At 38.7% G+C, this 26,176-nt stretch overlaps 1 protein-coding gene across 1 annotated transcript in view; it reads right to left on the bottom strand.

The window, feature by feature from the left end:
* LOC100671410 (phospholipid-transporting ATPase ABCA3-like) overlaps positions 1–26,176 on the bottom strand; it is a 253,632-nt gene that overhangs the window by 66,745 nt on the left and 160,711 nt on the right. The window contains exons 17-20 of the mRNA XM_003418893.2: positions 25,606–25,777; positions 19,155–19,452; positions 9,687–9,933; positions 9,357–9,565 (exon numbers count right to left, since the gene is read on the bottom strand). Of these exons, the coding sequence (XP_003418941.1) occupies positions 9,357–9,565; positions 9,687–9,933; positions 19,155–19,452; positions 25,606–25,777 (926 nt within the window). The remainder of the gene's footprint in view (positions 1–9,356; positions 9,566–9,686; positions 9,934–19,154; positions 19,453–25,605; positions 25,778–26,176) is intronic.

The raw sequence follows: 26,176 nt of genomic DNA, 5'->3' as shown, positions 1-26,176 counted from the left end.
TAAAAAAAATAATTTTCCAGAAATCACAGTCTGGCCAAAGATGGCAAAGTTACCACTTTTGAGCGATATGTAATTATCTAACAGGATCACTTATAAATGGAAATCAGGGTTAAACTAAGAATAGCCCCTATTAGAACCCTAAGAGATTCTTGAAAGTAGTTTATATTCAAGCAGTAGTGTTTTAAGGAAGTGTATGAAGAGAGTCAGCAATTTTATGTGAAAGAGCCTAACAGATATAACTATAATTGGTTTTCCTCCTCCTAGTAAGGAGACTAAAATTCTCAATGAATAAAGAATAATTATAAATAATAAAGGAATTGTGGGTAATCAGGAGCTCCATTGTTTCAAGGCTTACAATGCTTAGGGATGCCCCAAATTAGAACTTCTTTTTTTTTAGTTAAATCTCTACTTGGATAAATCAAAGGAGACACACTGTTGTTAGGTAGGGTATAAGCCAACATGGTAAAATTGTAAATTTTACTCAAATTAATGCAAATAAAAATAGCAAAGTTCTAGGGCTCATTCTAAAGTTTACATGTAAACAAATACACCACGTCAACATAGCCAGGAAATTCTGCAGAAGATTAATGGAGGAGGTGAGGTTGTCCAATTCATAAAGAGGAATTAAAAGTATTATAAAACTACCATAATGAAAACATATGGGTCGTGGCATATTACAGACACATCAATGGAACAGAATAAAGAATAAAAAATATTGTTAATGTAAAACAAAGGCAGCATTTCAGATCAGTGAAAAAGACTGGCTCTTAAAAAAAGGTGTTAGAATAATGGGTTAGCTATTTAGAGGAAAAAAAAGAAGAATCTTTACCTGACTCCTTACCTAAAAATAAGTTTATAAATGAAGGAGAGAAATAGCAAAAGATGAAGCTGGTAAAGTAAGCTATGTCTGATGATACATGGTCTGAAGAGGAGAAGCTCCCTGAAGACTTTCTAGAACTGAACTGCACAATGCTAAGCCAGGAGGCATAGTTCTAATGTGATATTGACTTAGCTGTCCAACTCCTTGGTGAAGTCAGTGATTTTAAATTTACTATAATTATTAATTCTACATACTCTGGAAGGTGGAACTTCAAATGTGTCCTGTAGAATGGTATATCATTTAGGACTCATGAAGATAGACATATATAGGCTGAATGAGGGGGAAGCCTCATTATTCAGCATTGCCTGTAACATGGCTCAGGAGAAGAGTTACTTGTTCAACTTTCCATAGTCTTCATGCATGGACTTACTTATAAGATAAGGATTTGACTTAACACTAAAAATCTCTTGGGGTGGCAGTTAAACAGTAGTTGGGGAGGTAGTTCTTTGGGAAAGGGGTTGTCTCTGACCTATGAGCAGTCAGTAAAATCACCTGCTTGTCAGGTTAACAGGTAGAGAAAAGGGTGAAACAAGAACCCTGGATGTTAGGCAAAATGATGTAATCTTGCCTTTCATCTTAGGCTGGGTTCTCTACAGAATCAAAACCAGTGAAACATCTATACATACATACACACATACAGAGAGAGAAAGACAGATTGATTTATATCAAGGAAATGGCTCACGTGGTTGTACAGGCTGGAAAGTCCCAAGTCTGTGGGTCAGGATGGAGGCTTCTCATGATTTACATAGCTACCGGGGCTGGTGAACTCAAGATAGGCAGGTCAAACAAGAGGCCTTTGGCTCACAGGCTGCAGAGGCTGACAAATCCCAAGATCAGCAGGTAAGCTAGCAGGTCACTGGCTCACAGGCTAAGTAGGCTGACAAGGACCAAGATCAGCAGGTAAGGTGCTAGCTCAAGTCCCAAGAGTGAGAGGTCAGATGAAGAGGAACCAGTCGCAGGATCCAGAGCGAGCAGAAGCTCGAGAAGGTTGCCAGAAAGTTCATCTATAGTGGATGTAGGTCACGCTTTCAGTCAAACTCCCTTTCAGCTGACTGGCTACTCACAGCAGATCCCATCATGGTGGTGATCACATTATATTAAATCTCATCATGGAGGTGATTACATCATTATATGACTGCCAAACTACATAGTAACTGTCAAACCACTGAGAATCATGGCCCAGCCAAGCTGACACACAATCTTAATAATCATAGTCCATCCTTTGTCAACTTTGCACCTGTACATATCTCCTTAAACTACACATAATCTCTGAATAAAGACAATTATAAAGTCATACTTGCACCTAACACAATAAAACTAACATGCGTACAACTGAAAGCGCACTAGACCTGTTTATATCTTACATTTTACAAGTGACGAAAACAAAAATATTTGATATAAACATACAAGGAAGAAATACTCGTAACAATTACAGTCCTCAGTTCTGCAGCTGATCACATGGTTGTAACTGCTCTTTAGAACTACCTCCTTCTACTACCTATTCCATATTCCCTTTGTCCTCAGGAAGCACCCCAGCTGGTTGTGATTTCTTACCTGGTGGGGTGACCCAAACCATCATTCCCGAAGGGTCTGGGCCGTTAGTACTCATGTTGGAATTGGGTTGCTATAGTTTCCCACTGACTTTAGTCACAAGGCATGGTAGTTCCAATGGGCGGAACTTCAAGCATTGCACCTGGCTGTTCATTTTGTTTGGAAGGAGAAATGGCCAGATGTGCGACTGTCCTTCAGGGAGGCCCCAAAAAGGGGCTGCAGTGCTGCCGCTGTCCACTTTTGAGTAGTGCCTCCATATCGTACAGAATCATCTGTAAACCAGGCATGAGTTTTCTCTTCCTCGGTCAACTGATCATAAGGAACTCCCCATGAGGCCAGAGGTGCAGACTGGGAGATGGAAGGAATTGTGACAGGAGTGGAGGCCATGTGCATTTGGGCCACTTCCTCATGTAACTTACTTGTGCCTTCAAGTCCTGCTTGGGCCCAATCCCATATATATCACTTTCACTTAATGATGGAGTGTTGCTGTGCATGTTTGACTTCATGGCTCTGTGGGTCAGACAACATCCAGTTCATAGTGGACTGCTCAGGCCACATGATGACTTGGTGGCCCATGGTTAAGCGTTCAGTCTCTACTAAGACCCAGAAACAAGCCAAAAGCTGTTCCTCAAAAGGACGGTAGTTATCTGCAGAGCATAAAAGGGCTTTGCTCCAAAATCCTAAGGGTCTGTGCTGTGATTCAGCAACAGGTGCCTCTCAAATATTTCATACAGCATCTCTGCCACTGACACTTCAAGCGCCGCTGGATCATATGGCCCAAGTGGCACAGCGGCTTGCACAGCAGACTGAACCTCTTGTACAGCATTCTCTTGTTCTGTGTCCTACTTAAAACTAGCAGGTTTTTGAGTCACTTGATTAATAGGCTGGAGTAGCACACCTAAATGACGAATATGTTGCCTCCAAAATCCGAAGAGGCCCACTAGGCATTGTGCCTCCCTTTCAGTTGTGGGAGAGGCCAGATGCAATAACTTATCCTTCATTTTAGAAGGATTATCTTGACATACCCCACACCATCAGACCTCTAGAAATTTCAGTAAGGTGGAAGGTACCTGAATTTTTGTTAATTTTCCATCCTCTAGCATGCAAATATTTTTACCAGTAAGTCCAGAGTCATTGACACTTCTTCCTTACTAGGTCCAATCAGCATAATTTCATCAATGTAACGGACCAGTGACTTCTTGTATAAGGGAAAGGGGATCAAGGTGCCTGGAGACTAAATTATGACACAAGGCTGGAGAGTTGATATATCCCTAAGGTAGGACACTGAAGGGGTATCGCTGACCTCCCAGCTGAAGACAAACTGCTTCTGGTGGTCCTTTGAAACAGGTATGGAGAAAAAGGCATTAGCCAGATCAACAGCTGCATACCAGGTACCAGGAGATGTATTAATTTGCTCAGGCAATGAAACTACATCTGGAATAGCAGCTACAGTTGGAGTTACCACCTGGTTAAGTTTTTGATAATCCACTGTCATTCTCCAAGACCCACCTGTTTTTTGCACAGACCAAATAGGTGAGTTGAATGAGGATGTGGTAATCTCTGCAATCCGTCCAGGAATGTGGTACTGACTTTTGTTTACTACTTTCCTATGTAGGGGCAGTTCTAATGGCTCCCATTTGGCTTTTTCTATCATAATAGCTCTTAATCACTTGTCATGGATTCAATGTGGGGTTCCATCAGTTGTTATCTATTCCAATTATGCATTCTGGAACTGGGGAAATCATTACAGGATGGATTTGGGGACCCACTGGATCTACCCTGAGATGGACATGAACTAAGACTCCGTTAATAAACTGACCTCCATACGCCCCCACTCTGACTAGTGGGCCACAGTGATATTTTGGATCTCTTGGAATTAGTGTCATTTCAGAGCCAGTATCCACTAATCCCTGAAATGTTTGATTATTTCCTTGTCCCCAGTGAACAGTCCACTCTTGTAAAAGGCCATAGATCTCTTTGGGGAAGGCTGGGAGAAAGATTAGCAGTATAAATTTTTGGCAGTGTAGTGAGGTCCAGCCTCAGGGGACCTGCCCTCCCCTTCATTCAAGGGGTTGTGCGTCTGTAGACTTGCTCGAGTCTCAGAATGATTGAGGGGCTGTGACTCTCTATTCTGGTGATTCAAGTTAGGCTGCTGCTCATGTGACCTAGAATTCTTCCACTTGTACAGATCAAATAAATATTTAGTAGATCTCCTACTATTTCACTCTTAGGGACACCAGGACTAAGCAGCCAATGCCATACGTCCATAGGAGTCAGACTCTTCTGATTACTGCTTTGGCTCCACTGTCCATTATGGTAACCATGCCCAACTTGTCTTTGTCAATTGAGTGCCACCACTTGGCCCCTACCACCATGGGATCCAATCAGCCCCATTGTAGTTAGGTGTCTTAATTCAGTCAGGGCAGCTCCCACTGTCAAATCTGACTTATATAAAATAGCAATCGCAGCAGTCTCCAAGGATGCTTGGATTTGTTCCTCACTGTTGTGGTAAAAGGTGTGTCCTCTGGGCACTGCATGTGTGGGTCTGTGGGTCTAACCTGATAAATCCACTCTAGCATGCCAATTTCCCTAAGCCTTTGGATACTTCCTTGTATAGTATACAAAGGCAGGCCTGGTACTTCAACTTGATTCAGTGTAGGCCATCACATAATCCATGTTTCATGATCCAACCAAATAAACTATTAGATCCTTTCCTAACCTCGCAAGCTGAAACACTGAATGAAGTATATGTGCTTAGTGGGACCATATCAATAAACTCAGACTGATCCATCCTTATGTTCCTTGCATCATTATTATACCCCCTTAATAGCTATTCCCACACATATCCCCCCAGGTTTCTGTTTGTACATATTAGAAAAGTCAAGTAGTTCTTTTGGAGTGTAGTGTATCTCCTCCTGGGTCACACTTTTACTGTGCCTTTTGGGGCTCGCTGAGACTTAAGTCTAGCTATATGTCAAGAAGCCAAAATGTGTGGTGGGGATGTGTTTTGAGAACATTCAACATTGTCTTGAAAGGCATCTGCCTCAGGTGACACCTCAGGCAATGACTCAAAGGCTCTTCATACACAGCTGGGTTAATCTCATCATATGCGGGTGGAGGAGTTAATGGTTTCATTGGGGAGGGTGGCTTAGCAAACAATGATGGAGTAATGTCTTCAGATGGGAGTGAGAGGGCTTGTTCTGTTGGCAAGAACAATTCAACGGAATTTAGGGGCTCAGTGTCCCCAGATGCCTACTTATCTGTTCATATGTCACCAACCCAAGTAGTAGGATCCCATTTCTTCCCAATCAATGCCCTCACTTTAACTTCAGAAACCACTCAAGATTGGGAATTAGGCATTGTAATTCAGCCACTCTCATGATAAGACTTTGGGTTTGGTTTTTGGCAATATCAGCTCTGTTACTATAAGCAATAAGGCTTTCATTCAAGGCACAAGTGGATACTTTGAGATCATTTATGTGGTACTTGAACTTTGACTCTGAAGCCCTGAGCTCACCTCTTTCTTTCACTACTTTGTCCAGTGAAAGTAGGACCAACCAACTAGCTTCCTTATACTTTTCATTATGACAAAATTGTAGAAAGGTACCAAACATGTTATCAACCAGTGACTTGCCTCTTACCGGTACCTGATCTACTGGTAGTGATATACCGCGTATTTCTATTGCCAACTGACGTCATGGATTAGCAGTGCCCTCTTTACTACTGGAAGCAGACTCATCAACATCTTTAGGACTAACCAGACTTGAGAATCAATTTAGAAAACTCATCCTTATAATTGTTTCTCTAGAACCACTCTCAGTACCAATTGTCTTAGGTTCGGTTCTCTAGAGAAGCAAAACTAGTGAAGCGTCTATATATATATATATAGACAGGGAGAGAGAGAGAGAGAGAGATTTGTATCAAGGAAATGGCTCTCAGAGTTGTAGAGGCTGGGAAGTCCCAAGTCTGAGAGTCAGGCTGGAGGCTTCTCCTGATTCACACAGCTGCACTTACACAGCTGCAGGGGCTCGCAAACCCAAGATCAGCAGGTCAAAGAACAGGCCTCTGGCTCACAGGCTGCAGAGGCCTACAAATCCCAAGACTGGCAGGTAAGCCGGGCCACTGGCTCACAGACTATGGAGGGTGATGAATTCTAAGACTGGCAGATAAGCTTTTAGCTCAAGTCCCAAGAATCAGAAGTCAGATTAACAGGAGCCAGCTGCAGGTCCAGAGCAAGCAATAGCCCATGAGCCTTGCTGGAAAGTCCACTTAAATTGAATGCAGGCCACACCCCCAAGGAAACTCCCTTTCGACTGACTGGCTACTCACAGCAGATTCCATCATGGAGGTGATAACATTATATCAGGTCTCCTCATGGAAGTGACTACATCATTATACGACTGCCCAACTACGTAACTGCCAAACCACTGAGAATCATGGCCCAGCCAAGTTGACACACAACCTTAATAATCATACCTTCTCTTGTCTAGTCCAAGAACAAGTCCAGCTGTGGCATTTCGCAGAACCACAGCAGGGGTAGAGAGTCTATCATTTAAAACAAGAAGGTGACGGCAATGTAAAAGAAGCAAGCACAGCCAAGAATCCATATGGAGAACCCCAGTCTGAGGATCATGAAGGAAAATCTTGGGTGGAGAGGAGAGAGATACCAAAGACCAAAAGGATAAAGAAGCCAGTATCAAAGTCAGAGTAAGATACTAAGACAGGAGATACTGCAAATATGAGAGCAGAAATATGTTGAATGTACACCATCCAGGCTGACTTTGAACATATATATGACAACAGGTTTTGGAGTCACCCCAATGAGGGTTCTAACATGTACTTGCTGGGTGAACTTGGGTAAGTAACTTACCTTCTCTGGACCTCAGTTTTCTTGCCTGCAAATATAATGAGTTAAAATCACTTCAGAGAATTATTGTGGTATTTGAATGGCATAAACCCACTGCTATTGAGTCGATTCTGACTCATAGCAACCCTATTGGGCAGAGTAGAACTGCCTCATAGGGTTTCCAAGGCTGTAATCTTTCTCTGTCACATCTTTCTCCCTCAGAGAGATGGGTAGGCTTGAACCATTGACCTTTTTGGTTAGCAGCCAAGTGCTTTAACCGCTGAGCCACCAGAATTCCTCTTTGAATGGCATAATATATTAAAAACACAGAACAAGTAACTTTTCTCATGAGCCATAAATGGCGATATTGTTATAAATATTAAAAACAGATGTTCTTTTTTACAGCTTTCTTTTGTCTATTAACCAGGAAATGATACCTGGATTGCTAGCCCAGTTTAAAGAACCAGAGAAAGAATGGAACACTGGCATGGAAATTAAAAGATTCAAGGCTTGTCTGGTTGATCCAGTACTGCACTACATGGAGAGGAGATAGTAAAACTAGAGATGGTGCCTGGATCAGCTTCCCCAGTTTCTGTGGTGAAAAATGTGAGAAGCGGGCCTCACAAGGAATGGTGGTCGGCCCTTGCCAAGCTAGTTCGCTAGTGAGCTGTGAGCAGAAAAGATTGGCTTGGAGACCCCTAGCTATGGTCTTGTATGTTCATTAAGAAGAAGGTGTTGCTCTGCTCTCTATCTTGGACATATATTCTACAGACATACATATATACATATATACTCCCCACACTACTATCGCCAGCCCTTTTCCCACAACTCCCAGCCTCCGGTTCCCCTTGAGCAGCTGTAATAGCTGGTGGTATCTTGGTTCTCCCTCAGAACTAATTTTAGAGCTCCTGTGCAAAAATCATGACTTTTCTTATGTTTGTGGGAGAGAGACTGACCAAAAATTTTCTCCTTTATTCTCAAAAAATACTTTTATTGTTCCATGGCATAGTTTGGTTAGGAATCAGTAGTTCACCCTTTATAACAATTAACATGGTATTTTATAAAATATCGATTTTCAAGCCCATGTTGTTCTTGTTGTTGTTAGTTGCCGTTGAGTCAGCTCCAACTCATGACAACCCCATGTCCACTGTGAACTATTTGAAGGCTGATACACTGTCTTATTCATATTTATGTCCCCAGTACCTATGGTGGAGCAAGGAATTTACTTTCTTTACCCATTTTTTTCTACTACTCTTAACTATATAGCTTTCACACCTCTCTCACCTGCAACACAATATGCATACAAGATATAAGAAGTTGCCATAGTTTGTTAATGAGCAAAATCATTACCTTAAAAGATGCTGTACATCCTTACATGCCCACTCTCTATACCATTTCCTCAGTGTCTAAAATTGAGTGGCTGAGTCAAAACTGCTTCTGCTTTACAGACCTACCCATCATGAATGTTGGGTGTGAAAATGAGGGGTAAATATTAGCATGAAGTCTCACATAGGTCTTGAGCCTAAGCTCTGTGCTCCTATTCACTTTGACCAGAGAGCTCATTATTGCAAATTAGTGTGTAGTGGCTTAGCTATTGTGAGTAGTGAGGGACAACAACAACAAAAAAAACCTGTTGCGTTCGAGTTGATTCCAACTCATAAGACCCCATAGGACAGAGTACAACTGCCCCATAGGGTTTCCAAGGAGCAACTGGTGGATTTGAACTGTCAACTTTTTGGTCAGCAGCCGAGCTCTTAACCACTGCACCACTAAGGCTCTGAGTGAGGGACAAGTGACAAGTAATAGCCTTTCCACATTTCGAGCAATTTTTGGGACAGGGCATATTGATGAGCAAATACATGAAAACTACAAGAAAAAATACGTTCTCCAATTCAAAGAATATGAGGAGAACTATTTCTATAACTAGATCGTCATAATATATTCTCTGGCATAATAAGCTAAAGTAGCTTAAAATTTCTTGACAAAATTTATCCTAAGATATAATTAGCTGAACAGGAATTTCCTGGGGGCGGGGGAGGGCATAAGGAAAATGAGCCTTCATGCAACTTCAGTTAACACTCACCAGTATTAAGCAGCAGGGAATGGAGAAGCAGATAAGATCCCACAACAAAGCAGAGAGCCAATAAGTAAGAACATGGACTCCACTCACAAACTGGATGTGCTTTACCTTAGCAATTTTCTCAGTCACTGTCTGAAGACAAAAGCTACTGGCCATAACAGCCATGCCAAAAGCCAAACATAATGCTACTTGCATTCCACTTGTAGGCCTACAGAAGATTAAATAAAAGTAGGAAAAAGCTGATTTCAGTAGTTATTTTCAAATGTATCTGGCCAGACAGCAAGGAATATAATAAGTTACAATTCCAATAAAAGAAAAATCATACATACACTATGTTAATACCATAAAGAGGGAAAGGCTGAGGTGTGTTGGTGATTGCAATGGAAGCATTGGGACCAGAAAGTGACATAAAAAGAATGTTGTCTAACACCGCCAGGGATGTTGCAGCTGAATGGTATGCCTCATTATTGAACAATACAGTAAAAACTGTTTTGTTTTGTTCAATCTTAATGGAAAATGCAATGATGCAGAAGTTACGGCACTCTTTACTTTGCAATATATAATCTGTAACATTACCTAGAATAAAGAAAGAAATTGGGTTAGTGAGTTAGCATGTAATATATCATTCACTATGCAAGTTGAAATGGAAGGACAATTTTTTTTTTTTCCTGTTCTCTCTTCCTTTTCCAACTTCCCACAATGGCTATTTCAAATCTTCACTTTATGCCTCAAGAATTCTACCCCATGAGTAATCCCTATAATACTCTCACCATAGAGTCTACAACCAGAAAAAAACAGCAAGTTACTATTAATTTCTTGCTCTTTTCCTAATCAAAATAAATATTTGTCCTTTTTCAAAACCGTTTGGCTCTTTTAGGTAATTTGCATTTCCATATACATTTCAGGATCAGTGTCAATTTCCGAAAAAATTCTACTGGAATTTTCATAGGGATTACATTGAATCTATAGATCATTTTGGGGAGAACGGACATCTTAACAATATTGGGTCTTCAAATCCATGGCATGAAACACCTCTGCAGGTATTAAGAACCTCTTTAGTATCTCTCAAAAATATTTTGCAATTTTCAGTGTACAAGTCTTGCCATTCTTTTGTTAAATTTATTCCTCAGTATTTTATTCTTTTTGATGCTATTGTAAGTTTTGTTAACTTTTGTTTCCTAGGACTTTGTCCATTTCATCTAATTTAGATTCTTTAGAAAAAAAAAATCCAGTCTCACATTTGCCTTTTGATTGAGTGTTTAATCCATTTATATGTAATATAATTACTGATACACTAGGATTTATGACTGCCATTTTGCTATTTATTTTCTATATGTATTATATTCTTTTTGTTCCTCTGCTTATTACTACCGCTCTGCATTAAGCATTTATTTTTTGACCTAATTGACATTTACTGAATACCCTGCCAAACAACAGAAGAACACACATTCTTTTCAAAATCACATGAAACAGCTGCTAAGACAGACCATATACCGGGCTGTGAAAAAAATCTCAATAACTTAGAGGGGCTAAAATAATTTGTGAGTCCATCTGGGCCTCAACATTTCTTTGTGGGAAGCTTTTAATTACAAACAAAATTTCCATAATTGATATTTTTCTTGTACTTCTGGTGGATTGTCATTTTCTCAGAATTTGTCCATTTCACCCAAATTTCAAGAATTACTGGCATAAAGTCTTTTATTTCCTCTTAGACAACTCTTCTAATATCTATAATAACTGTATTATATCTCCTTGTTCATTTCTGATACTGGTAATTTATGTGTTTCTTGTATTTTTCTTAGTCAGCCTGGCTTGTGGTTTATAAATTTTTGATCTTTCAGAGAATGAACTTTTGGATTTATTGAATTTCCTTATTATATATCTGCATTAAATTTTATTAACTGTTTCTCTTATTTTTATTATTTTCTTTCTTTTCCTTTTTTGGGTTTAATTTGCTGGCATTTTTCTTTCTTTTTTTAAATTTTGTTGTGCTTTAGATGAAAGTTTACAGCACAAATTAGTTTCTCATTCAAAAATTTATACATAAGTTGTTTTATGACATTGGTTGCAACCCCTGTATTGTGTCAGCACTCTCCCCCTTTCCCTTTCCACCCCGTGTTCCCCATGTCCATTCGCCTAGTTTTCTGTCCCTTCCTGCCTTCTCATCTTTGCTTTGGGGAAGGTGTTACCCATACGGTCTCATATACTCGACTGAACTAAGAAGCACATCCCTCATGTGTGTTATTGTTTGTTTTATAAGGCCTGTCTAATCTTTGGCTAAAAGTGGACTTTGGGAGTGGCTTCAGTTCTGAGTTAGCAGGGTGTCCAGGGGCCATAAGCTCAGGGTTCCTCCAGTCTCTGTCAGACCAGTAAGTCTGGTCTTTTTTGGTGAGTTTGAATTTTGTTCTACATTTTTCTCCCAGCCTGACTGGGACTCTCTATCGTGATCCCCGTCAGAACAGTCGGTGCTGGTAGGTGGGCACCATCTAGTTCTTCTGCACTTAGGCTGGTAGAGGCGGTTGTTGAGGTGATACGTTTGTCCTTGGGACTAATATTTTCCTTGTGCCTTTGGTATTCTTCATTCTCCTTTGCTCCAGATGGATGGGGCCAATAGATGTATCTTAGATAGATGCTTGCAAGCTTTTCAGACCTCAGACACTACTCCACAAAGTAAGATGTAGAACATTTTCTTTATGAACTAAGTTATGCCAATTGACCTAGATGTCCCCTGAGACCATGGTCCCCAGCCATCAGCCCCAGTAACTCAGTCCCAAAGGTGTCTGGATGTGTCTAGAAAGCTTCTATGACTTTCCTTTGGTGAGGTTGTGCTGATTTCCCCATATTGTGTGTTGTCTTTTACTTCATCAAAGTTAATACTTGTCTACTATCTAGTTAGTGATTTCCCTCCCCATTCTTCCCCCCCCCATAACTATCTGTGTATAAACTCATAACTTTCTGTGTATAAGCCTTTTCTTGAGTTTTTATAATAGTGGTTTCATACAATAGTTGTCCTTTCGTGACTGACTTATTTCACTTGCATAATGCCCTCCAGATTCATCCATGTTGTGAGATGTTTCAAGGATTCATCATTGTTCTTTATCATTGCATAGTGTTCCAATGTGTGTACGTACCATAATTTGTTTATTCATTCATCTGTCGATGGGCATTTAGGTTGTTTCCATCTTCCTCCTATTATGAATAATGCTGCAATGAACATGGGTAAGTGTATATCTGTGTGGCAGCTCTTCTCTAGGATATACTCCTAGGAGTGGGATTGCTGGATTGTATGGTATTTCTATTTCTACCTTTTTACGGAGGAGCCGTATCTTCACCAGTGTCATCTTCCATCCCCTATTCCAGTCCAATCCCTGTCTGAAGAGTTGGGTTTGGGAATGGTTCCTGCCCTGGACTAACAGAAGGTCTGGGGTCCATGGCCTCCGGGGTCCCTCCAGTCCCAGTCTGATCCTTAAGTCCGGTCTTTTTATGAGAATTTGGGATCTGCATCCCACTGCTCTCCTGCTCCCTCAGGGGTTCTCTGTTGAGTTCCCTGTCAGGGCAGTCATCGGTTGTGGCCGGGCACTATCTAGCTCTTCTGGTCTCAGGCTGATGTAGTCTCTGGTTTATGTGGTCCTTTCTCTTAGGCTCGTAATTATTTTGTGTCTTTGGTGTTCTTCATTATTCCTTGTTCCAGGTAAGTTGAGACCAATTGATGCATCTTAGATGGCCGCTTGCTAGTGTTTAAGACCCCAGACACCACTCTCCAAGGTGGGATGCAGAATGTTTTCTTAATAGATTTTATTATGCCAATTGACTTAGATGTCCCTTGAAACCATGGTCCTCAAACCCCTGCTCCTGCTACGCTGGCCTCTGAAGCATTCAGTTTATTAAGGAAACCTCTTTGTTTTTGGTTTAGCGCATTTGTGTTGACCTCTCCTGTATTGTGTATTGTCTTTCCCTTCACCTAAAATGAAAGTTATCTACTATCTAATTAGTGAATGCCCCTCTTCACCCTCCCTCCCTCCCCCCTCTCGTAACCATCAAAGAATATTTTCTTCTCTGCTTAAACTGTTTCTCCAGTTCTTATAACAGTGGTCTTATACAATATTTGTCCTTTTGCAACTGACTAATTTCACTGAGCATAATGTCTTCCAGATTTCTCCATGTTATGAAATGTTTCATGGATTCAACATTGTTCTTTAACGATGCATAGTATTCCACTGTGTGAATATATCATAGTTTATTTATCCATTCATCTGTTGATGGGCACCTTGGTTGCTTCCAACTTTTTACTATTGTAAACAGTGCTGCAATGAACATGGGTGTGCATATATCTGTTCATGTAAAGGCTCTTATTTCTCTAGCATATAATCCCAGGAGTGGGATTACTGGATCATATGGTAGTTTTATTTCTAGCTTTTTGAGGAAGTGCCAAATCAATTTCCAAAGCGGTTGTACCATTTTACATTCCCCCCAGCAGTGTATAAGTGGTCCAGTCTTTCCACAACCTCACCAACATTGATTATTTTGTGTTTTTTGGATTAATGCCAGCCTTGTTGGAGTGAGATGGAATCTCATTGTAGTTTTGAATGATCGAAAGCATTTCCTCATGTATCTGTTAGCCACCTGAATGCCTTCTTTAGTGAAATCTTTTGCCCATTTTTTAAATTGGATTATTTGTCTTCTTGTTGTTGAAGGGTTGATGTAGTCTTTATGTTTTAGAGATTAGACCCTTTTCAGATAAGTTGTAGCCAAAACATTTTCCCTAGTCTGTAGGTTCTCTTTTTATTCTTTTGATAAAGTCTTTCGATGAACATGAATGTTTAATTTTTAGGAGTTCCCAGTTACCTAGTGTTTGTTCTTGTGTTTATGTATTGTTAGTTATGGTTTGTATTGTATTCATGCCATGTATCAGGGCCTCTAGTACTGTCTTTATTTTTTATTCCATGATCCTTATTGTTTTAGGTTTTATACTTAGGCCTCTGGTTCATTTTGTGATATATTTTGTGTATGGTGTGAGGTATGGGTCTTGTTTCATTTTCTTCCAGATGGATGCCCAGTTTTGTCAGCACTATTTGTTAAAAACTGTGTTTTTTCTCCATTTAATGGACTTTGGTTTTTTGTCAAAGATCAGCTGACAGTAAAACCAAAAAACCAAACCCACTGCCATCGAGTCTATTCTGACTCATAGCAACTCTATAGGACAAAGTAGAACTGCCCCAGAGTTTCCAAGGAGTGCCTGGCAGATTCAAATTGCTGACCTCTTTTTTTTTTTTTGTTAGTAGCCGTTGCACTTAACCACTATGCCACCAGGGTTTCCAGTTGACAGTAGGTGGATGGATTTATGTCTGAGTTCTAGATTCTGTTTCATTGGTTTATGTGTCTGTCATTGTACCAGTACCAGGCTGTTTTGAGTACTGTGGCCGTAACAGTAGATTAAGCATTTATTTTATAGTGTACCATTTAAGTTCCTTTTTTCCCTCTTTTGTTTATTTTAGCTATTTTTTTCAGTGGTTTCACTGGGGATTATAATACACATCTTAACTTAAAACAAGCTAGTTCTGATGACTACCAATGTACTTCCAATAGTATACAGAAACTTTGCTCCAACATTGCTCCCTTCCTCCTTCCTCCTTTGTGATATTATTGTAGTGCAAATTACACCTTTATATAAGTCCACTAACACAGTTTTTCATTTATTGTTTTTCAGGTGTCTTAGATCAGTTAGGAGAATAGTTAAAATATATGTTTATACTGTATTTGCCTTATCTTTTCCAGTGCTCTTATTTATTCATATCCTGTTGCCGTCGAGTTCCTTCTGACTCATAGGGACCCTACAGGACAGAGGAGAACTGTTCCATGGGGTTTCCAAGGAGCATCTGTTGGATTTGAACTTTGACCTTTTGGTTAGCAGCCACAGCTCTTAACCACTACGCCACCAGGGTTTCCATTTATCCATACAAATATGAGTTACTGCCTACTGACCTTTCATTTCAGCCCAAGGAATTTCCTTTACTATTCTGCTGGCAATAAGTTTTTCAGTTTTTTATTTATCTGGAAATTTCTTCATCATTTTTGAAGGAAAGATTTGCTTGATTAGGATTTTTAATTGACAAATTTTTCTTTCAGCGCCTTGTGTATATCATCTCAGCGTGTCTGGCCTCCATGGTTTCTGATAAAAAGTCAGTTGAGAATCTTATTGAGGATCATTTGTATATGATGTCATTTTTCTCTTTCTGCTTTCAGGATTTCTCTTTGTCTTTGACTTTCATTATGACATGTTTAAATGTGGAGCTCTGTGAGTTTTTCTTACTTGGAGTTCACTAAGCTTTTGGATGTGTACATTAATGTTTTTCATCAAATTTGGGACTTTTTAGCCATTATTCCTTCAAATATTTTTCTGCCCCTTTCTCTTCCTGCCTTCGGGACTCCCATTATGCGTATGTCAGTATGCTTGATGTTGTCCTGCATGTCTCAGAAGCTCTGTTTTATTATTATTATTAATTCATTTTTCTATTCTACAGCCTGATTTCTACTGACCTACCTTCAAGTTTTTTTTTTTTTTTTTACCTTCAAGTTAGTTGATGATTCTTCCAACTTAAATTTGTTGTTAAGCAATTCTAGTGAACTTTTCATTTCAGTTATTATACTTTTTCAATTCCAGAATTTCCATTTGGGACTTTATTATTATTATTTCTATCTCTTTATTGACATTCTTTATTTGGTGGGATATAGTTGCCATGCTTTAATTATTTAAAGATATTTCTTTTAGTTCTTTGAACATATGTTTGATAGTCGATTTAAAGTTTTTGTCTACTAAGTGCAACAAATGGTCTCCCTCAAGGACATTTTCTGCTGATTGCTTTTTTATTTCCTTTGTATGGGCCATACTTTTATGTTTCCTTGCATGTCTCTTTTTGTTGTTGTTGAAAACTGCAAATTTAAGGCAATATATTGTAACAACTCTGGTATCAGATTCTTCCCTGGCTTGTTAATTTTTTTTTTAATTTGTTTAGTGACTTACATGAACTAATTCTGTAGATTCTGTATTCTCAACAGGTGCAACCACTGACTTCTCTGATGGATTTTAAAAAATTCTTGCTTTTACTTTTAAGCCTGGCTCCTAGGGTTCACCCCTTGGTCAGTATAATTTAGTGGTCAGTCAAAAGCTTTTTAAAATGCCTTGATCCAGTAAAGCATATTGTCAAACATCAGGCAGTCTGCCTCAACTTTCACTTCCTGCTTCTGCAGGGTCTCAGCATCAACCCAGGATGACTCACTGGAGTCTTCTCCTTTCCTAGGCCATCTCTATCCATCAACACTGCCCTGTGCACGTGCACAACTTTCTAGGTCTCCAGGAATATGTTTGACCTTTTCAAAATTCACTGTGATTGTCTAATTTCCCATGTATTCTTTTTATGTTTCTTTTTGCCAGGCTCCTGCGTTCTTCAGCTGAAATCACAGCCAGCATTAGCCAGCTGGGGTGATGTTACCAGCACATTAGTAACACTCTGGGAGTTGCGCTTTTTTTCCGAAGGGCTGAGTCCTAATTAAAATGCAATAGCTACAATTCCCTGGGAATGGAGATTTTTCAGGGAGCTTCTAATTCTGACAAAATATTGATAGTGCTACTGGGACGGGACTTTTAACCTAGCTCCAAAAGTATTCAGTCCTGTCCCTTAACTGTGAGGCTGCTGTACCAATAAACTACAGAGATGGGGGGATTCACCCTAAGTTAAAATGCCACAGACCGTATTGTTCTTACAGAAGTTCAGTGTCTTGGGCTAATTTCCACAGCTATGAAATGGCTGAATTTAAAACTGTTTTGCAAGTATTTTTGTTGCTTTTGTGGTAGAATGGGTTCAGTAAGTTCCTCATTCTATAATATTGAAGGTCCAATTACTCCATTTGCTAGGTTTGGGAGCAATTTGTTACACAGAAATTAAAATGAAACAAAAGCAGCTGCTGTTGAGCCGATTCTGACCCACGGTGACCCCGTGTTTCATGGCAGCACTGCACTCCGCGGGTTTCCAATGGCTGTGATCTTTCCAAAGGAGACCATCGGAGCTTTCTGCCGAGACACCTCCGGGTGCACTGGAACCACCGACTTCCTATTAGTAACTGAGCACTTAACCCAGGGGCTTTTCACGCAGCAACAGATGTGTAAGCATTGTTCTTAGTATTAATAAAGATAATGCAGAGAGACTGTTTAGTATGGTTCTTGCTAAAGGGAAATGTTGAACAAATTAAGTAAAGCTATTTGTACTACTGTGAGGGTTAATTTTATGTGTCGATTTGGCTAGTCTATGGCGCCCAGTTGTTTAGTCAAACGCTCATCTAGCTGTTGTTATGAAGGTCTTTAACCCTTTCAGGACTGGCAATATATATAGCTATCATTTACTTTTTGTACCTCTCGAGTTCACTGGGAACCTGCTGTCCCACTGACAGTATGTGCACCAGCAGGCAGGGCATATATAACAGTCTGAAGCAGAAAAAAACAGGTGTGTACTGCAAATTACTGTTTTTACAGGGCATTGCACGAGATGGTACAGAATCATTAAATTTTTGGTAGAAAAAGTACGAGTTCTGGAAATTTTTATTTGGTACACATATGTACCTCTGAACTCTGAGGGTAGAATTTGTGTTCACAAGGGGTACATATATGTACCTCCAGACTCTGAGGGTACAATTTGTGGAAAGAGGCATAAAACAAAAATCATATTATACCTACCATTAATTCAGACACACTCAGTGATTCAGCATGCCCTCCATTACTTAAAATACACAGGATCAACAAAAAAGGGTACAAAAGGGTTAAAATTGACTAACATTTAAATCGGCTGACCTTAGGCTAAGCAGATTATCCTTCATAATGTGGGTAGGACTCATCCAATCAGTAGAAATATTAACAGCAAAAATGGGATTCCTGAGAAGGGAAGGATTCTCCTTCAAGGCTATAAACAGAAAAGGACTGCCGGAATTTTTAGCCTGTTGCCTGACCTACAGATTTTGGACTTGCCAGGCTCCCCAATCATGTGAACCAATTCCTCAAAATCAGTCTGTCTGTCTGTCTCTCTATCTATCTATTACTGGTTCTGTTTATTCAGAAAACCCTGACTAAGACAACTACCCTCAAAATAAATTCATTCTGAGCAGTCAGTTCACTAAGCTTTCAGCTAACTGTTTAGTAAATACAGTAGATGGAAGGACAGCTTTCAGATCTTGGCACCAACATGTCACACTGTGAAAGCTTAGAGAAATATGTTTGTATTCTGGTCAGAATAAAAATTCTATGCCAAATTTCCAAACAATGCAGTATGTTCGCTCTTTTTCCCATTTACTGAAAGATGACACAATTCACTGAAAGAGCATCTAGAGCCAACACGATGCAATTAATAATTAACTTTTGTGACCAGTAATATTGAAGGGTACATTTCTGTCTTTGATTTAGCTGCTTCTTGATACTGAAACCCTGGTGGTACAGTGGTTAAAGTGCTTGGCTGCTACCAAAAGGTCGGTGGTTCAAACCCGCCAGCTGCTCCATGGGAGAATGATGCGACAGTCTGTTTCCTTAAAGATTTACAGCCTTGGAAACCCTATGAGGCAGTTCTACTCTGTCCTATAGGGATGTTATGAGTAGGAATCAACTCAATAACGATGGGTTTGATTTATGATACTGGTGACTAATAAGAAAAGAAAGAAGCAGATAGTTAAATACTACAGGTAAATCCCTTCTGTGTAAATGACAGATAGGTCTTCACATAAGAGCAGTCTTTTTTAAAAAAAAATATGGGTCTTACCTTGAACTTCCCGAAGTTCTTGATTCTTAGCCTTCAGAAAAACCTCAAGATTCTTTATGATATTAAGAGCCAAAGAAGAATTCCCTGAAATTGAGTAAGGCACGATGGTTCGACCATAATGACCCAAATCCATTTCTCTGGAAGACCGCTCCTTATCTTTTACGCTCAAACTTTTTAACAGATAGGTTGTGACAAACACAATTACCAATATTTGTAGCAACGTCAACTTCCAATTGCGCCAACTGAATAGTGCCCTCTTTATCAACATGGAATGAAATTGCTGGCAATAAAGTGGAAGCTAAAAACGGGAGAGAAACATAGTATTAAAATGGTGAGTGAACCAAGTAGGATATTCATGTTACAACTCTTTAAAATAAATGCATCAAAATTTTATGGCAGAAGATATACACATACAATACACACGTTATCTTTAAATAGAACCCAACAACAGATTGGGTAAACAAAAAGATTGTATAAAAAGTTTTATTTGTGCAACATATTAGGTGAAAGGATTAAGGCCTGGCTTCTGATCTAACTACAATGAAAACCTTAAAAAGATGATTTTCCTCATTAACTATTTTTAGTATTTCTGATCAAGAGAATAGATTTATATCAACTTTTGTTTAACATTAAATCACAATATTTCAATTTTCCTCCATTTTATAGGGAAATATACCCATAAAACTTGTAAATAATTTCCTTGAAGGTTTTTTTTTTCCCATTTTTTTCTTTTTGTTCTATTGTGGCAAATATATACGTAACATAACATCTTCCATCTTCCCATTTAAAAATCAGTGACATTAATTGTGATCACCACATTGTGCAACCATCACCATTATCTGCCTCCAAAATTTTCTCTCGCCCTATGGAAAGCTCAGTGTTCCCTAAGCAATAAGTCCCCCTTTCTCTGGCCCTCCCACTCTCCTCAGTGTTCCCTAAGCAGTAAGTCCCCCTTTCTCTGGCCCTCCCACTCGCCTCTCATAACCACTGATCAACTTCGATCTATGTATACTTGTTCTTTCTAGGTATTCCATATAAGTGTAACCATACAACATTTTTTCTCTTGTGGCTGACTTATTTCACTCAGCATGGTATTTTTAAAAATCATCCATGTTGTAGCATCCAACAGTACTTCATTCATCTTTATACCTGAATAATACTGCATTGTATATATATATTTCACATTTTGTCTATCCATTGACCTGTTGGTAGTCATTTAGTTTGTTCCCATCTTTTGGCTATTGTTAAGAGTGCTGCAGTGAATGCTGGTGTACTTGTATTAGTTTGTGTTCCTGCTTTCAGAATTTTTGGGTATATTCTTAGAAGTAAAATCGTTGGATTACATGGTAACTCTTTTATTTTCCGTGGAACCGTAAGACCAATTTCCACAGTTGCTGTACCATTTTATATCCCACTTCAGTGAATGAGGGTTCCTGTTTCTCCACATCTTCGCCAGTACCTTTTTTTTTTTTTAAATCATAGCCATCTTAACAGGCATGAAGCGACATCTCACTGGAGTTTTGATTTCCATTTCCTTAATGACCAATGACATTGAGCATCTTTTCATGTGCTTATTGGTCATTTGTATTTCTTCTTTGGTGAAGTGTCTATTCAAGTACTTTGCCCATTTTTTGATAAGGCCACTTGTCTTTGTGTTGTTAAGCTGTAGAATTTTTTTTTTTTTTTTTTAGAATTTCTTCATATATTTTGGATATTAAATCTTTGTCAGATATATGGTCTCCCCAATTTTTTTTCCAATCTTTAGACTGTCTGTTCACTTTCTTGATAAAGTCCTCTGATGAACCAAAGTTTTAAAATTTGATCAGGCCCATTTATGAGTTTTGTCTTTTGTTGCTCATGCAACAAAAACACTAGGTCTTAAAGAATAATCCCTATGTTTTCTTCTAAGAGTTCTATGGTTTCAGTTCTTACACTTAGGTTTTTGATCCATTTTTAGTTAATAATTGTACATGGTGTGAGGGATGGCTCCAGGTTTATTCTTTGGTTTGTGGAAATCTAGTTGTCACAGCTCTATTAAAGAGACCACTCTTTCCCCATTGGATGGATTTAGCACCCGTGTCAAAAAATCAATGAACCATAGCCGTACAGTTTTATTTCTGGACTCTAAATTCTATTTCATTGGTTTATATGTCTATCATTATACCAATACCAGACTGTTTTTATTACTGTAGCTTTATAACATGTTTTGAGATTGGGACATATACCAAAGTCTTCCTACTTTTCTTTTTTGGGATTGCTTTGGCTATTTGGGGCCCCTGCAGTTCCATATAAATTTGAGAACTGGCTTTTCAAGGTGTGAAAGAAGGCTGTTGGAATTTTGATGGGTATTGCATTGAATATATGTATTGTTTTACATAGTACTGACATCTCAACAATCCATAAGCACAGAATGTCCTTCAACTCACTTCAACAGCTGGCAATGGATATATATTTTTTTAATTTTCAGTAAATGTTTTATAATTTTCATTATACAAAATCTTTTACTGCATTGGTTAAATTTATCTCTAGGTATTTTATTCTTTTAGACACTATTGTAAATGAAATTTTTTCCTTATTTTCCTTTTCAGATTGCTCATTGCTGATGTATAAGAACCTGATTGGTTTTGTATGTTCATCTTGCATCCTTCCACTTTGATAAATTCATTAATTAGCTCTAAAGGTCTTCTTGTGGATTCTTTGGGGTCTTCTATACATAGGATCATGTCATCTGTGAAAAGGAGTTTTACTTTTTCCTTTCCAACTTGGATATGATTTTTTTATTTATTTTTCTTGCCTAATTGCTCTGGTTAAAACTTCCAGTACAATATTAAACATCAGTGGTGAGAGTGGGTATCCCTGTCTTGTTCCTGATTTTAAGGGGAAAGCTTTCAGTCTTTCTCCATTAAGTATGGCCTTAGCTGTGGGTTTTCCATAAATGCCCTTTATTAGATTGAGGAAGTTTCCTTCTATTTCTGCTTTGCTTAGTGTTTTTATCATCAAAGAGTACTGGACTTTGTCAAAAGCTTCTTTGCACTGACTGAAATGATCATGTGATTTTTCCTTTTTTTTATAACGTGATAAATTTCACTAATTGATTTTCTAATGTTTAGCCACTCTTGCATTCCTGGGATTAATCTCACTTGATCATGGTGTATATAATATCTTTTTGGATTTGGTTTGCTAGTTATTTTGCTGAGGTTATTATTTGCATGCAATATTATTTTTCCATCCTTTAACTTTCAACTTTGGGCCTAAAATGTGTCTCTTGTAAACAGCATACATTTGGATCGTATTTTTTACTCATTTCACCACTCTCTGCTTTTTGATTGGAGCATTTAGTCCATTTACATTCACTGAAATTATCAATAAGGAATGACTTACTTCTTACTTGTTGTCTATCTGTGTGTGTGTGTCTTATACCTTTTCACCTCTATTGCTACCAATTTTTGTGCTTCACTGCTGTTTTGTGGTGAGCCATTTTGACGCTGTTCTTCTTTCCTTTTGTGTGTATTTGTTAAATATTTTCTTTGTGGTTACCATGAACATTACATTAACATCTTGCATTTATAACAACCTGAGTCAAATTGATACCAATTTAACCTGTGTGTTTTTTTTTAATGAACAAACTGTGTTTTACTGATGATGTAAAGGCATTCAACTGTGTGGATCATAACAAATTATGGATAACATTGCAAAGAATAGGAATTCTAGAGCACTTGATTGTGCTCATCAGGAACCTGTACGTGGATCAAGAGGCAATCGTTCAAATAGAATGAGGGGTTACTGCGTGGTTTAAAGCCAGGAAAAGTGTGTAAGGGTTATATCCTTTCACCATACTTATTCAATCTGTATGCTGAGCAAATAATCCAAGAAGCTGGACTATATGAAGAAGAATGCGGCATCAGGATCGGAGGAATACTCATTAACAACGTGCATTATGCAGATGACACAACCTTGCCTGGTTAAAGTGAAGAGGACTTGAAGCACTTACTGATGAAGATCAAAGACCACAGCCTTCATTACAGATTACGCCTCAACGTAAAGAAAACAAAAATCCTCACCATTAGACCAATAAGCTACATCATGATAAAGAGAAAAGAATGAAGTTCTCAAGGATCTCATCTTACTTGGACCCACAATCAACACCCATGGAAGCAGCAGTCAAAAAATCAAAAGACACTTTGCATTGGGCAAATTGGCTGCAGAAGACCTCTTTACAGTGTTAAAAAGCAAAGATGTCATCCTGAAGACTAAGGTATGCCTGACTCAAGCCACGGTGTTTTCAATCATCTCATGCGTGAAATAGCTGGATGATGGATAAGGAAGACTGAAGAGGAACTGACGCCTTTGAATTGTGGTGTTGGCAAAGTATACTGAATATACCATGGACTGCGAAAAGAATGAACACATCTGTCCCGGAAGAAGTATAATCAGAATGCTCCTTAGAAACGAGGATTACATCTCACATACTTCAGATGTGCTATGAGGAGGGATCAGTCCCTGGAGAAGGATATCATACTTGGTAAAGTAGAGGGTCAGCAAAGGAGAGAAAGACCCTCCACGAGATGGACTGACACAGTGGCTGCAGCAATGGGCTCAAGCATAACAATGATCATGAGGACGGCACAGGACAGGGCAGTGTTTTGTTCTGTTGTATGTAGGGTCGCTATGAGTTGGAACCGACTGACGGCACCTAACAACAACATACAAACTTTATAACCATATAGTTTTTTCCTCCCCATTTATGTTGTTGTTATCACCAACTACACCTTTATACATCACGTGCCCTGTAACATGAATTTTTATGTATTTATTATGCATTTGTCCTCTTAAAGCACCAAAGACATACCAATTAGAATTATCAAGTAAGAATGCCTTAAAACTTGCCCTTATACTTGACCACGCAATTACCTTTAATGGAGATTTTCTTTTCTATATATGCCTTAGAGTTACTTTTCAGTGTCCTTTTTTCCCATTTGAAGAACTCTCCCTAGCATTTCTTGTGGGCTGGTCTAGTGGATACAAATAATCTGAGCTTTTGTTCATCTGGGAATGTCTTAATTTTGCCCTCATTTTTGAAGCACAGTTTTGTCAAAAACATAGTATTCTTTCTTTGGGCACTTTAAACATGTCATTCCATTGCCCTCTGGCCTCCAGTTTTTCGAGGAGAAATTGGCGCTCAATCTTACTGGGATCTTTTGTAGGTGACAGTTCATTTCTGCCTTGCTGCTTTCAGGATTCTTAGTTTTTGAGATCCTGACTACGATGATTTTTAGTGTGGATCTACTTGGGTTTATCCCACTCGGAGTTCACCGAACATCTTGGATTTCTAGTTTTATGTCCTTCACCATATTTAGAAAGTTTTATGCCATTATTTCTTCAAATATTCTTTTTGCCCCTTCCTGTCTCTCTTCACCTTCTGAGATTCCCATGATGTTTATGTTGGTTTGCCTGATACTGTCACATATGTCCATTAAATTGTGCCCAGCAGTCTTGAACCACCTCTTCTTGCTCTTCAGCTTCCTTATTTTGACTATCTTATGCTCTAGTTCATCGATTCTTTCTTCTGCCTGATCAAATCTGTTGTTAAATCCTTCCAATGAGTTTCTCATTTCATTTATTTTCTCTTTAAGTTCCAGTATTTGTTTGGTTTCTTTTTATAGTATCTATTTCTTTATTTAAATTCTCATTTTATTCATGCATCATTTTCCTGATTTCCTTTGGTTCTTTGTCTATGTTTTTCTTTATTCTTTGAGCTTGTTGAATATTGGTGTATTATATTCTTCCAAATTGTACATTATTTGGGCTTCCATGGGTATGCTTTCTCTCCCTCCATCTTGTCCATTTGGATGAACCATTGTTTCCACTGTGTGTATTTTACAATCTTTTATTGAAACTGAGACATTAGAAAGATGTTAGCTTTCTCAATTTTCTCCTGTATTTGGTGTTTCTGACCATACTATTGTGTGCAAGAAACTCTTAGGTGGGCAGAGACTTCAGATGTTATTTACAGTTTCCTTGCCCTCACTGTGATATCTTCTCCTTCTTGGAAGGGTACCAATGTCTAGACCAATGTTTCAGTATCTCCTTCAAAGGTTCAATACACACTCTGGGTTCACAGTGAGAAACTTTCCAAAATCTGATCAACCGATATCTTCTGAATACAACAGTCATAACTCTTAGGCACTGTCACAGAACAAAGAAAAAACTTAGAATAAGAGCTTTTCAAAGTGATCCTGAGAAATAACAATGTTGAGAGTAGTGACTGTGATCTCCATCTAGAACCCACCTCTTCTATATCAGGAAATTAATGAGTTCAGACTGTTCTATATATGGCTGGATCTTCTAAGGCTAGATATCAAACATCTTTTAAGTTCAGGTATTAAAAAAAATGTACATTTTATACCCAAATCAAACATTCTAGGTTTATATTATTAGTGAGTATGCTTACCCCAGTATTGAATTTGATGCTAGCAAGTCCATCCCAACTGGCTGAAGTTGATCTCTTGTAATTTCTGGTTACATCTATATTCTCGTTCTTGTCTTGTCTTTTGTTTTGGTCCTTCAAAGAAGGGGACTGGAGAGCCTGACTATCCATTTGAGAATGTGCCAGTTTATTGACTCTATACACACACAAACAAAAAAGAACACAGTATTTCATTTTATCCGTAACCTCAATTTATTTCATTTGGGAAACACTCAAAAAAAGTCCCAAATTTGGAAGGCTCTTGGGCCTTTCTCATTGATAAGCAGGAGTATTGTGCAGAGGAAGCATAAGAGTAGCAGTTACCAATAACTAGTCAGAGGACTGTTGTCAATCAATGAATGGCAAGGTTTCTATCATTACCTGGCAACATGAGAAAAGCAATTATAATACATTGTGTGGTTCATTAAGCTGAACTAATTCAAGTTAAAGGACTCAATTTTAATCCAAGATAATGTCTCTACTTTGGAAGTTAAAATTTCCTGTATTTTATGAAATGATGGGGACACTAGATAGTAGTTTTTTTTAATTACTTTTT

Source organism: Loxodonta africana, chromosome 12, assembly GCF_030014295.1.
Source record: "Loxodonta africana isolate mLoxAfr1 chromosome 12, mLoxAfr1.hap2, whole genome shotgun sequence".
Lineage (NCBI taxonomy): Eukaryota > Metazoa > Chordata > Mammalia > Proboscidea > Elephantidae > Loxodonta > Loxodonta africana.
This window is presented reverse-complemented; position numbering and strand designations above follow the sequence as displayed.